Below are 12,550 nucleotides of genomic sequence, written 5' to 3' on the forward strand. Positions count from 1 at the left end.
GGTGAAGGAGCAGAGGTACAGACGCACATGGCGTAGCGCTGGCCCGGCCACTTGGCACTCTGTGCCCCCACCCCCCACCCCCAACAGTCACCTCCCTCTCCCCCAACTGAACTGACCTGCCCAGCTGATGTAGAGAGGACACACTTTGCATTGGAGACCACAATGGCTCTAGATCCCCATGCAGCATTGTGCAGCCCCAAGCTCTGCTGGTGACAGAGGTCACGAGGAAGAGGGTGAGGAGGGGTTAGGGTCACAATCACCTCTACTCCAAACATGCAGTCATTAAGAACTCCGTTTCTTAGCACAGTCTATACCACTACCTCGCAACGTCTACATTTCTTTATCTACGGAATATAGTGTAAACCTTACAAAAAGTAAGGGTTATGGGATAAAACAATAACTAGTTCCATGTAAAATAAGTAGGGGGTCATTGGAGTGTGTTTGTTAAAAGGCTGCCACCTAGTGTCAACTTGATGAACTGACAAGGAAAGGACAACTCTTGTCTACAGCTTGAACTTTAAGAAAAAAGAACCTGTTCCATAGCAGCTTCACCATCAGTGATTCCAGTAGCCATGCACACGCTTGCTTCTTATTTTCTCTTCATGCACTAGATATTGCTTTATAACTGCCTGTATAACACATTCGCGTTCACATTGCATTATTTATGGCATTTTCCTTTATACTCTACAGTATTTGCACTGTGCAGAAGGCAAGACTTTTCACTAATCATTTGAGTGCAATCTGTTCTAATTCTAGTTTAAATCCCAGGATGACGATAAGCAGACATAACAGCGAAATTTGGATCCCTGTGGATTTTAAACAGCAGCGATGTCAGAATTGGGACCATAAGAACTAAATGTAGCAGTAGGTATAATAATTCACTCGACTATAAAACACATAATCTCCGATGTAGTAACTTGCTTAAAAATCGCCAACAATTTATTCATAAAATACAATGTATGTGGCGTTTAGATTCACACATGTTCTATAACCCCTACAACATAGTTCTTTTGAACTACTGATACATCAGTCTTTTATCTTATGCCATACCTCATAAATTGGACCTTACAAACAAAATCTTTTTGCTTTCTTCTACGTTTTTACTTTCTAAGACACAATATAATTATATGTTGGTACCCTTTGTGGGAACAACACTGACCCAATCCATCCGTTCTCTGAACTTGTTTGCCCTACTTAGGGTTGTAAGGGGTCTGGAGCCTATCCGCAAGGCGGGGAACAACCCAGGATGGGGTGCCAACCCATCGCAGGACACCAACCCATCGCAGGTCACACACATACACCTTTCACTCCCACCTGGACACCTATGGGGATTTTGGGAACAACAATTAGCATGTTTTTGGGCTGTGGGGGGAAGCTGGGCTGCTGGAGCACCCCCCTCCACGACACGGGGAGAACATGCAAACTTCACGTACATGGAGCTATGGTGCAGACTTGAACCCTGGTCCCTGAGGGTTCAACAGTGCTAACCATTACACCGATAACTTGATGTTATCTGTCCTGTAGAGTAGATCTCTAAGACTTGTATTAATGAATGACCCAGACAGCTTTTCCATATAATCTATGCTTCACATTTACAAAACATTGAGGAATTTCAATCAGAAAGTATGAAGTTGAGGAGATAACCATTCAGATTATAAGCATCCAGTGGTGGTGGGACCAAGACATCTAATTGGTTGGTTCTGCCTATGCTAGTCACTTGGACCCACCTCCTGTACAATCTGATTGGTTATCTCTCTGAACCAATCATTTTTCATTCTGCCCTCAGAACATTTTGGTGTAGATAAAATTCCCATGAGCGAAAAGGTGTCAAGGTGTGTAGAATGTACCAGCTGCACTGCATGACCACGCACACGCAGAGCCCGGTGCATGAGAGAGTGTCCACAGGCTCTATAGGACATCTTGCTGACCGGAACGTTGATGGCTGTTGCCATGACGACTTCCCCACGTGTCCTAACCCAAGCACTGTGCCGTTCCTGTTATTCTCAGCCTCCCTTTATCTATGTAGACGCTCCCCAGTGGGCAGTGGAAGCAACAGCAGAGACTTACTTGCGGGACGGCAGCTGGTCGCTGAGCGAGTGCTGCGTAGCCTTCAGGTAGCTCTGCCTGCGCGCTGCCATCTTGGGCGAGGGCTTGGGGCTGCTCTCAGAGTCGTCGCTGTCTTCCAGGTCCCCCATGGCCTTCACGTAGCTGCCGCTGCGCATCCGCCGGCAGGGGATCTCACCGGAGCTGCTGCCTCTGCCCAAGGTGCTGTTCCAGTCCTCAGGTGGGACCTGGGGAGGCGCAATGACCCATCTCTGAGCTGACCTTGCTCAGCATTTACACCAGCACTATTCCCTAAATATTCATCATTCAACCTATGTGCATTACTGCTTAGCTGGGAAAATAGCAACGGTTTTACTGAAACAGGAATGTTTAATATCATCCAGGATAATCACACCATCAGAATACTGTGAAAACTGTGAAAACTGTGGTACGAGTCTGTTACAGGTCTAAATATGTAGAATGTCAATCCATTCATCCATCTATCCCTAGTCAGAGTTGTGGGATATATGTATCTTAAATTATACAAAACACAAATACTATTAAGTTGCACAGATAAGACTGAGAAATGTGATGTTTTAAGTTTACACATGATTTATATCAAGTAGGGGATCCTTGCTGGTCCAGATTGTTAGACTTGTACATAGCTGGCTAGATCTGAGATGTCGACTGGGGATTTGGGGCATTCTGCCCCCTGGTGTTCACTACATATATCGCATAACAAACTGAAAGGATATAAATATGGTAATTTAACCCTTATAGTGACTTTCTTTAATTGTCAAAGGTAGTCTGGGTAAAGTGGCTCATCTTCTGTCATACTCCCTCATTCCTGTACCTGCAAATAGTGGCAGGTCAGGTCTTGGGTGCAGGACTTGGACTTGGTCAGCATTGCTCTGTCGATGGTGGCCGAGCCCCTCTGACACATCTGCCGGGCCTGGCTGAGGGTCAAGGTGGACCAAGAGCCGCCCTTCAGGAAGTCGGTATCCACCCCAGAGCTGATGGCCCGGGGGGCGCCACCCCCGGGGGCAGATATCGCCAGGCACGCCTGGTTCTTGAGGTTGTTGTTGCTCTTGGAGCCCTTGAGCGTGTGCTTGTCGATGGTGCTGTAGGAGTTCATGAAGTACTTGGAGGCTTGGCCGTCGGCCGTGGACTGGTCCAAGCTCATCATGGTCATGGGGCTGCGGTAGTTACCAATGTCGCTGTCCAGGTCATCGGAACTCCAGTAGCCAGACATGTTAGAACGCGGTCGGCGCTTGGGGGGCTCGGCCTTCGGGGGGCGCTCTTTGCTTTTGCTGCGGCGCCCGTGCTTGCCGTCCCCAGCGGAGCCCCCGGGGCCTGCAGAGAAGCGCCCGTTGGCGTGCCCTTTTCCAGAAACCTCCAGGGACTGGGACTTGGCAAAGAGCTTCTGCACGGAGTTGACCAGGTAGCGTATGCGGCCGGGGCTGTCGCCGCGCTGCTTGGACGCGCCGCTGCGGTGGAACTGCAGGGTGCTGAAGCCGTCCCGGTGGGCGGGCAGCTGCTTCTCAAACTGGTCCAGCAGGTTGGCAGGCAGCCGGTTCATCTTCCCACTCGGCGATATGACGGCCGAGCTACTGGTGATGACGGGACTCTGGCCTATGCCGGTGCTCATGCCCATGGATATGGGGCCGCCCAGGGTGCCCGTCCCAATGCCCCCGATGCTGTCCCCGGCTGGCATGGACACGGGCGAGAAGTCAGCCTGGTCGAAGTGGGAGTTGTAGTGGATTCGGGGGAAGGTGCTGCTGTTAGAAATCTGGCTACTCAGGGGCAGAAGGCATTCAGGTGGAAGGGTTCCAGGACTGGGGGAGGCAAAATGGTGGGGCTCCATGGTGCCGTAGTGGTCCATAGTGGGACTCAGAAGGTAGGGGCTCCGGGGGAGTGTGCCGGTCGGGTACAGGGGTCCTGGGGAACAGTCTGACAGGTCGCAGGATTCGGACAGGTGCCGGCTGCGGTTGGCACCTAAGCCCTTCATGGCACCTAAGCCCTTCATGGCACCTGAGGTCATCTTCAGATCATCTCAGGTGGGGACTGGCTACAGCCCTGAGGGGTGGTACTCCTGTATAAAGGAAGAGGACAGTGTGAGGACACCACAGAAACTCACACACACACACACACACACACACTCCTTCAAAAACACGAGTAAATACTCAGTGCCGTTAATCAAATATGCAGACCATGTATGAATGTGTCTATCTTCTTCATCTGTCTTACTACTATACAAGGTCACAGGGATCCAAAGCCTATCCCAGAAACAACAGGCACAAAGTAGGGCCATAATGCAGGACGGGGGGGGGGGGGGGGGGGGGGGGGGGAGGGTGCGGCCCATCACAGGGCACACTCCTCCACATGCATATATATGAACATGTTCTCCCTGTTTATGGAAGCCCTATGACCAGGTACTTTACTATAAGCTGACTTTCAATTTTTTCAAAAAAAATAGGTCAACTTTGATAATTAAACAGTGCAATTTACCCGTTATCTAATAGAAGAAGAATTTTCAGTACAAACCACCTGTGGTAATACGAAGGATTTGCTTCATGTCATTTAATAACTAGAATACATTTCCTACACGAGGGGGGATTTGTTCACAAGACTTTGATCATATGAATAAAATGCTGCTTCATTCTTGTCCATATTGATATACAGTGGTAGCCTACCTCAGAACTCGAAATTCATCCGTTCAGAACTCCGGACCGAATCCTAAAAAGTTCTAGTTCTGATCGAATTTCCGGCATAAGAAATAATGGAAAACCAATTAATTGGTTCCCGGCCCCAAAAAATTACACCGAAATATGTTTTTTTTAGCATTTAAACGCAAAATGAACCGGACAAAACAAGAAAAGCATATACTGTACTAAACACATCTAAGAACATTTGTCAAAACAGTAATTTTTAAAGTAAGAAAATAAATGTATCCAAACAATGTGTAAAGTTAAAAAAAACAACAATGTGTCCTGCCCCGATCGTCCGCTCCTTCCGTGTGCCACGCCCCCTCGATATCCCCGTGTGGAATCCCCGTGTAATCAGTTGTTTCTGGTTGTTGTCATTAGTCTTCTGTATTTCGTCCGCGTTTCAGTTTGTTTCCCCAGTTCGGTCATTGTTTTGTCCGTCTGCGTTTTGCCTGCCTTACCTGTAATTAAACCCCATATTCCTCGACACCCTGACGTCTGCGCCTTTGTCTCCGTTCTGTCCCCGCTGGGCACGACAATATAATATTATAATTAAATTTATTAATGGTTTATTATTAATATTAAAATAATTAATAATAAATATTTATTTTTAAATTTATTTTATTATATAATAATAGTTACTGTTACTGTCTATCATTGTCTAAATGTATTTTTACTGTCTAAATATATGTATTCAGCTAGTGTAAACATGCACGATGCTATCACTGCAAATGCGAGGCTGAGACTGAAGCGTTACCCTTTTGTTTCAGCTGAGAGACATGGCGTGACTCATTTCCCCGAGGCGTACAAGTTATCTTAGGTCGGCGTTCACGGTTTGACTTCTGAGATTCAGATCGAGTTCTAGGTAATTGTTTTTCGAATTGGTTGGCTCGACTTTTAAGAAATTCAAGTTCTAATGAGTTCGAGAACTGAGGTACCGCTGTATATACAATCATAGACCCCTTCATGACCTGTATCTCTCTGACTGATTTTAGCCCCTCCTGTATTATTTGTATTTGTATTGTGTTATGCACTTAAGACATGTTAGTAATGCATGTTTATTTAAAACCTTTTCGATGTTAACAAATGTTAAAGTCGGTGTCTGACGATGTCGTGCCTTTTGAGACTCGAGGGCCGGCATTTTTGATGAACCAAAAAGGGCTTTAATTGAAATAAAATTAAACATGGACTAAAAAGAAACATGGAGGGATCTAAACAAGAGGACTACTACACTCTCAGGAAAAAGGGTAAAAATTTGTACCTTTGCTTGTCCCTGAGGCTGTACCCTTTTAAGGTACAGAAATGGTCTCTGAGGAACATCCCAAAGGTACAAACAGTATTAATGTACCATCGATGGTACAGAAATGTTCCTGACATTTCTGCACTTTAAGAGGTACTATTACTTGCAGCTACGGGTACAGCGTCAGTCACAAGCAAAAGTACAAATTTTTATCGTTGTTTCTGAGTGTACGAGGAAGGACACCGGCTGATAAGAGGAGCACCATCAATGACCAACTAGAGCTGACAAAACAAACAGGTACTATTTGTACTAACGAGAGGTAACAAGCAACAGGCTTGGCTCAACAGGGCCACATTGAGGAGGAGACGAGAGGGTCAGGTGTGCAGGATATGACAGTTAATCCTTGCTTCAATGAATCAAATGATTATTTACAAACAGTGTGTTGTGTTTCCTCAGGTTGTCCTATGTATTATACTAAATTCAGTTTTATAGATAAACAAAAATGGAGGGAATTAGGAAGGAAGCAGATATTTCGTTATGGTACTGACCAGTGAGGATCAGAGCGTTGGTAGCTAATTACTTTTACTTTGTACCAGGTCTCTTGCTGTGGGGACACACCGAGAGTTCGTGTCGCTGGCCTGCTGTCCCACCGGGCCCATCTGTCACTCTCTAAAGCTGCTGGAGATGCTGACTCTGGAAGCTACTGTCCACAGGATTGTCCAGCTAGGGGCCCATATGACCATTTGCACAGCTGGGTGGAGGAGGGGTGTCAGGTTATCATTGGCGACAGGTACTTGGTAATGGAAAACAACACAAGCATGTCTCTATGAACCAGAAATGCAGGACTGAAAAGCCTCCTCATGCTATCGGTCACTGAACCTGGCAAGGACTGCAGGAGTGATGTTTCAGCAAGAAGGCAGGCCAGCTGAGAAGCAGCATCAGCGGGTAAAGAACGATCGGCCAGGCCGAGAAAACACGCCATGCGGGGGGGCTGAAGCCTACCCAAGGCAGCACAGGGTACAAGGCCAGGGGAAAGATCTGGATGGGATGCCAGACCCTTATAGAATCAATGAACTTAAAAAAACACTTTAGAGTATCGTTTAAAATGAGGTAAACACCCCATGTTACAGCGGATCAGTCTACTTACAAAACTGCCCTTAGGCAAGGAATCTATTAGAGGCTGCTGAAGTGAATCTAATGAAACAGTCCACTTTCTCATCTCAATCTTCTGTATGTGGCTCTGGCAGAAAATCAGTCCAATTGCATTAAACAGAGTCTGATTGCTATTTTTCATCCCTGCACCAGCGCTCATTAGATGCCATTAACCGTGCCTGTCTTGGATGCGATCTCCCTGCACCCCCACAGGATCATGCTAATTTGAGCCGCACCGTTTAATGGCCACATAAAAATGTTTAATGTCATAAAGCTCGCGGAAGATTTGCTCGACGAGAAAAAGTATTGCAAGAAGCTTTTCGTAATAATGACCCGGAATTTGTCTTATCTGTTAAGGGCTCGTCACCCACTGTTGTATCCAGCGGCTCAGGGAAATTGTGGGCGCTGAGCCGAATCGGTGACTCGATCGATTAGATCGCGCAACGCTTTTGTCTCGGCATTTGTTTTATTTACATTTATCACAACTTTAACAGCTGCCACAAAACAAACAAACCAGCAAACAAAAAAACCTAAACAAGAACAGTTCTCGGCTTTAGAAGGCGTCTGGCGTAATGTCTGGCACCGGGCAACACACGTGCTCGGGTGCGACGCAGATGGTGCCCCCGGCGGAGACGTCGGGAGAGCAGGACGGTTTCTCAGGGCGCCGCTGCCGCAGACACAAGCGCGGGGCGCTCAGCTGTCAGGTGAGAGGCTGAGCCGGGAAACGGGGAGGGGGGGGTCTTAGGCGTGCAGGCGCGCCCCCCACAGCTTCTCTAAATATTTATTTGGCAGCCGTTTGTTAAAGGCTCAGCGCTGAGCAAAGACTCGTCTCTCCGCGGAAGCAGCGTCTGCGCCTCTACGCCTCACGCCGCGCTCTTGAGGGCCGTCGTGGGCAGGGGAGCAGCCATCTGTCGGGACAGCTCCGGAGCGCTTGGCTCGCTTGCCCTGCTGCCATTGACCCTACATGCTGCCGCGAGAGCGGGGCTGGCCAGGAGGAAGGGATTCGCACCGTCTCCGAAATGCCACAAGGGGGCGTCATCAGCCAAATCAAGTAGCTTGCCCTCTTATTAGTTAAAATGTAAATATTTATACAGTACTTGTATGTTATGATTTAGAAATCCTTGTCTTTAAAAAGCAGATGAATTTATATTTGAAGCAGAATTTATATTTCACATCGACATTTCACGTTGCTTTTTATAATAATGTAAATATTGTTTGCATAATTACATGGACCTAAATGCCACCTTAGACGGTGTTAAATGACTACAGTCACAGCATTCAAAGCAGTCAAAGCAGTATGTGTCACGGAAGGTAACAGGCAGAAATAACACATATGATGGCAGGGTGAAAATAAAGCCCCCCCCCCAGGCCTTTTGTGATTCGGAACCGTAATGGAGACGCATGAAGTCTGCAGGAAAGTCGAAATACCACCTCGCTGCTTATTTTCGTTTCCTATTTATTATATACTCCGTGGTAGAAGTTGGGATCTCTTGTGCGTGAGGTAGGGATGGTTGTGCGGGGAGGGTGTGACCTCTATGTCTTACACATCTGTTATGTGTCCAGGAGTCACTGGGCATATTGTTAGTGGGACTGATAGCAGCACCCAAACTGGGAGGACGGCAATAATAGATAGGGATCCAGTTGGGGGAAGGGGATGGTGGTCATAGAAAGTAGAATTCAGCTGGAATTCCTCCAGCCATAAGACAGTATTCAGTTCAGTTAAATCATTAAATCTGGGGGGGGGGGGGGGGGACCCACTCTAATGACAGTAATCAAAGGCAACTTCTAGAGCTTCTCCCATCTATATATGGGCTGGCTCTTTTACAGAGGCAATTTAAGAGCCCCCCCCCCCCCCATCCCAGGACTGCCTTCACTTTATGTCCTTTGTCCTTCACCACTAAATGCCCGCTCTGTTTCTCTTATGATTAACTTTCATTATGTGGTTGATTAGATAAGATAAAACTTTATTGATCCCATGGGGAAATTATTATGCATGCAAGGTAAGTAAAGTCACACAAACAAACACACACTCACTGGCCATTTTATCAGGTCCACCTGTTCAGCTGCTCCTAGAAGCAAATATCCAATCAATCAATCATATAACAGCAGCACAGTGTATAAAATCATGCAGATACAGGTCATTTCTGAATCCACAATATATTGAACCTTGAAGCAGAATGGCTACAGCAGCAGAAATCTGCATCGGATGCCACTCCTGTCACTTTTGGGAGTTTTAGTTACGCAAAAGGAAAGATGACTGGTTCAAAGAGTCAGATTTTAGAGTAGGGAAATCCAAGCAACTAGAGGAGGTGGGACCAAGACATCTGATTGGTTGGTCTGACATTGGTCTGACAGTATTGTTGCTGATCATGTCCATCCGTTTATGACCACAGTGTACCCAGCTTCTAATGGCTACTTTTCCAGCAGGATAACACACCATCTCACAAAGCTCATATCATCTCAGACTGGTTTCTTGAACATGACAATTCAGTAAACTCAAACGGCCTCCACAGTCACCAGATTGCAGTCCAGTAGAACACATATGGGATGTGGTGGAGATTCGTATCATGAAGGTGCAGCAGACAGATCTGTCATCATGTCAGCATGGACCAAAGTCTTTGAGGAATGTTTCAAGAACCTTGTTGAATCTATGTCATAAAGAATTAAGGAAGTTCTGAATGCAAAAGGGGGTCCAACCCAGTACTAGTAAGATGTATTTAATAAAGTGGCGAGTATACGTCCATCTATTTTCAATACACATTTCTCTTATGCTGAGATGTGGGGGTCCAGAGCCTATTCTGGAAGCTATGGGTGCAAGGCAGGGAATAACCCATGACGGGACACCAACCCATTGCAGGACATAAGCAAATATGTAGTGGACAACAATACAATGCGCAAAGACACATAGTAAGAAACAAGCAAACTGTGCAAAGAAATATTTAAAAAAGTACATAGTAAAAATAAACAGAATATCCTGAAAAGGAACATTGAGGAAATAAATAATATAACTAAAAATAAATGAATGGACGGCTTATGTGCCATTAAAAAAAGGTAGCACTAGACTTCTGTAACTTCAGAGAGGGGATGCTTTCCTGGCTTGGTATGGATCAGCATGACATTGGGGGGAGGCACTGTAGTGTCCGATGGCAGGAGGCTGGAGGTTGAATGCAGGGCAGCCTTTCAGTGCTATACAGAGAACCTTGAGAGCTTTTCAGCACTGCACAGAAGCCGCCAGACCCTGCCCCATGGATCTACGCTCAGAGCCTCCCAGTACACTGGCACCTTAATGACAGCCTAGGCTGATAAGCAGGAGCCTGGAAAAGGGGTCCATTTAAAGGTCACGGCGTTTTGTTTTTTGTTTCCTGTACAATGACACCAGGGGTGGGATAGTTGTAGAATGAGTGTGTCACTATTCTGAGGCAACGCAGGAGGGTTGGTTGGGGTGGGGGGGACTGAGCGGATGATGAGGATGGAGAGCGGCGGATGCCGGCTCGCAGCCCGGCCTGTAGCTCCCACTAACCTTGCCCTCATTTCCGTCCTCCGGGGCCCCTGCCGCACAGCTCTGCCCTATTTTCAGAGCTGTGAAAATTGCAGCTTTTCATCTGCTGTGATGGATGACCACCCCACCTCCCCCCACCACACACACACACACACACACACACCTCATTTAACCATATCCGAAAACCAAAAAGTAGAAAATAAAAGAGAAAGAAGCAAACACATTGAAAGATAACAGACATTTAGTTCCGGGGACAAGAACAGGGACAGGGATTGGAACAGGGTCAGGAAAAGGGACAGGGTCAGGAACAGGGACAGGAACAGGGTCAGGAACAAGGACAGGGACAGGGTCAGGGTCAGAGACAGGAACAGGGACAGGGACAGGGTCAGGAACAGGCACAGGAACAGGGTCAGAGACAGGGACAGGAACAGATACAGGGACAGGAACAGGGTCAGGAATAGGGACAGGGTCAGGAACAGGAACAGGGTCAGGAATAGGAACAGGAACAGGGTCAGGAACAGGGACAGGATCAGGAACAGGGTCAGGAACAGGGACAGGATCAGGAACAGGGATAGGAACAGGGACAGGGACACGCACAACTTTCTTTGCCGTCAAATTAGTTTTTTTTTAATTATCTAGCGATTTTCCTCTGTGCTTTGGAAAGTTTTAATCCCAATTGCATGGTATGAGCTTGTATTGTCTTGGGCTACCATCTACTGTACAATTAATAGGCAAATGAAAAATAAGAAATATTGCAGTATATAAAATAATACGCCGTTTTTATGCCACCTTTTATCAGAACTGGTCATAGGTTCATTTATGATCTGTTTCTTACAATTCAGTTATATTAATGTTTAGATTGTAATTTAATGCAATGTATTAATATAGCTGACACTAATAGTACACAGTATCTGGCCAGTTAGCTTAATAGTCGTTATTTTAGCTCCTGTGTGAGATGCCCTAACTGTACAGATCCCACAGACATGCAGCATGGGCTGCCCTTATTTAGCTAGCAAAAAATCTTTTATGATAACATTTACTTTACTTCATCAGTTCCTGGACAGATTCCTCAGATTCCTGCTCTTTTGTTAATCACGCCCTTTATTTACACATCCGCTCGGTGACAGGGTGACAGGGTGACACAGCCACAACATGCCGAGGAGGGGAGATGAGGTTCTTTTAATCGAGGTGGCAGGGGCGTGTACTAAAGGAGGCGGAGCTTTGAGGGACCTGGGCCCCCCTCCTCACTGCCGCTGATTGTGCCCCATTCACCCACACTTTTACAGCTGGCTGCGGACAAGGCTTAGCAAGGGCCTGGTATTAAATCACTAATACAATAATTACGGACTCCTCCTGGGCTGCTCTGTGGAATATGCATTACGGCCTCAAAGTGAGGTCACAACAAAAGTCTAAAGGTTAAGCATGAAGACGAAGAGCTATTATCATGGTGGCTGGAGTCCCAGTGAGGCCAAGGGGCATGACGGGCGATTAAACCATTAAACTACTTTTAGAGGGTCTTATTTAATTGTTCTTTTGCTTGCTGTCCTCGCGGTGATCCCTCTCTCTGTCGTAGATGTTTGTTTTCACCTTCACCAGCACAGCTGCTTGCCGTTTTGCTCATTCATTTTTCATCGTGTGTATCTGCCAGGTGTAGAAGGGAGAACCGACAGCAAAGGCGTGAATGTGTGGCCCACGCGAGCAACTTCAATCTGTGCCCACGGTTTTTAAGGGTGACTTGCATCAGCATCATGCGTGGAGCTTGGAGAGCAACATTGACAGGCATGATACTGACAGACACACCTTAAGCTTTCAGCCTCATCTCCCCGACTGCGAGCGCAGCAACGCGGTCGAGAAGCTGAGGCTCCTTAATGGCCAAAGGGATGTGCAGAAAGCACGCTGCACATCTGCACT

At 46.8% G+C, this 12,550-nt stretch overlaps 1 protein-coding gene across 3 annotated transcripts in view; it reads right to left on the bottom strand.

Moving 5' to 3' along the window:
• The window catches only part of dlgap4b (discs, large (Drosophila) homolog-associated protein 4b), a 124,257-nt gene that overhangs the window by 24,279 nt on the left and 87,428 nt on the right, over positions 1-12,550 (bottom strand). Inside the window, exons 3-5 of one of the 3 annotated variants that reach the window (XM_023836375.2) lie at positions 2,897-4,135; positions 2,068-2,291; positions 117-203 (exon numbers count right to left, since the gene is read on the bottom strand). In XM_023836375.2, coding sequence (XP_023692143.2) covers positions 117-203; positions 2,068-2,291; positions 2,897-4,084 — 1,499 coding nt within the window. In that variant the 5' untranslated portion in view covers positions 4,085-4,135. Of the gene's footprint in view, positions 1-116; positions 207-2,067; positions 2,292-2,896; positions 4,136-12,550 lie in introns of all 3 variants that reach the window. The other 2 variants (XM_023836374.2, XM_023836376.2) reach the window with 2 other exon arrangements.

Source organism: Paramormyrops kingsleyae, chromosome 8 (genome assembly GCF_048594095.1).
Source record: "Paramormyrops kingsleyae isolate MSU_618 chromosome 8, PKINGS_0.4, whole genome shotgun sequence".
NCBI classification, from domain to species: Eukaryota; Metazoa; Chordata; class Actinopteri; order Osteoglossiformes; family Mormyridae; genus Paramormyrops; species Paramormyrops kingsleyae.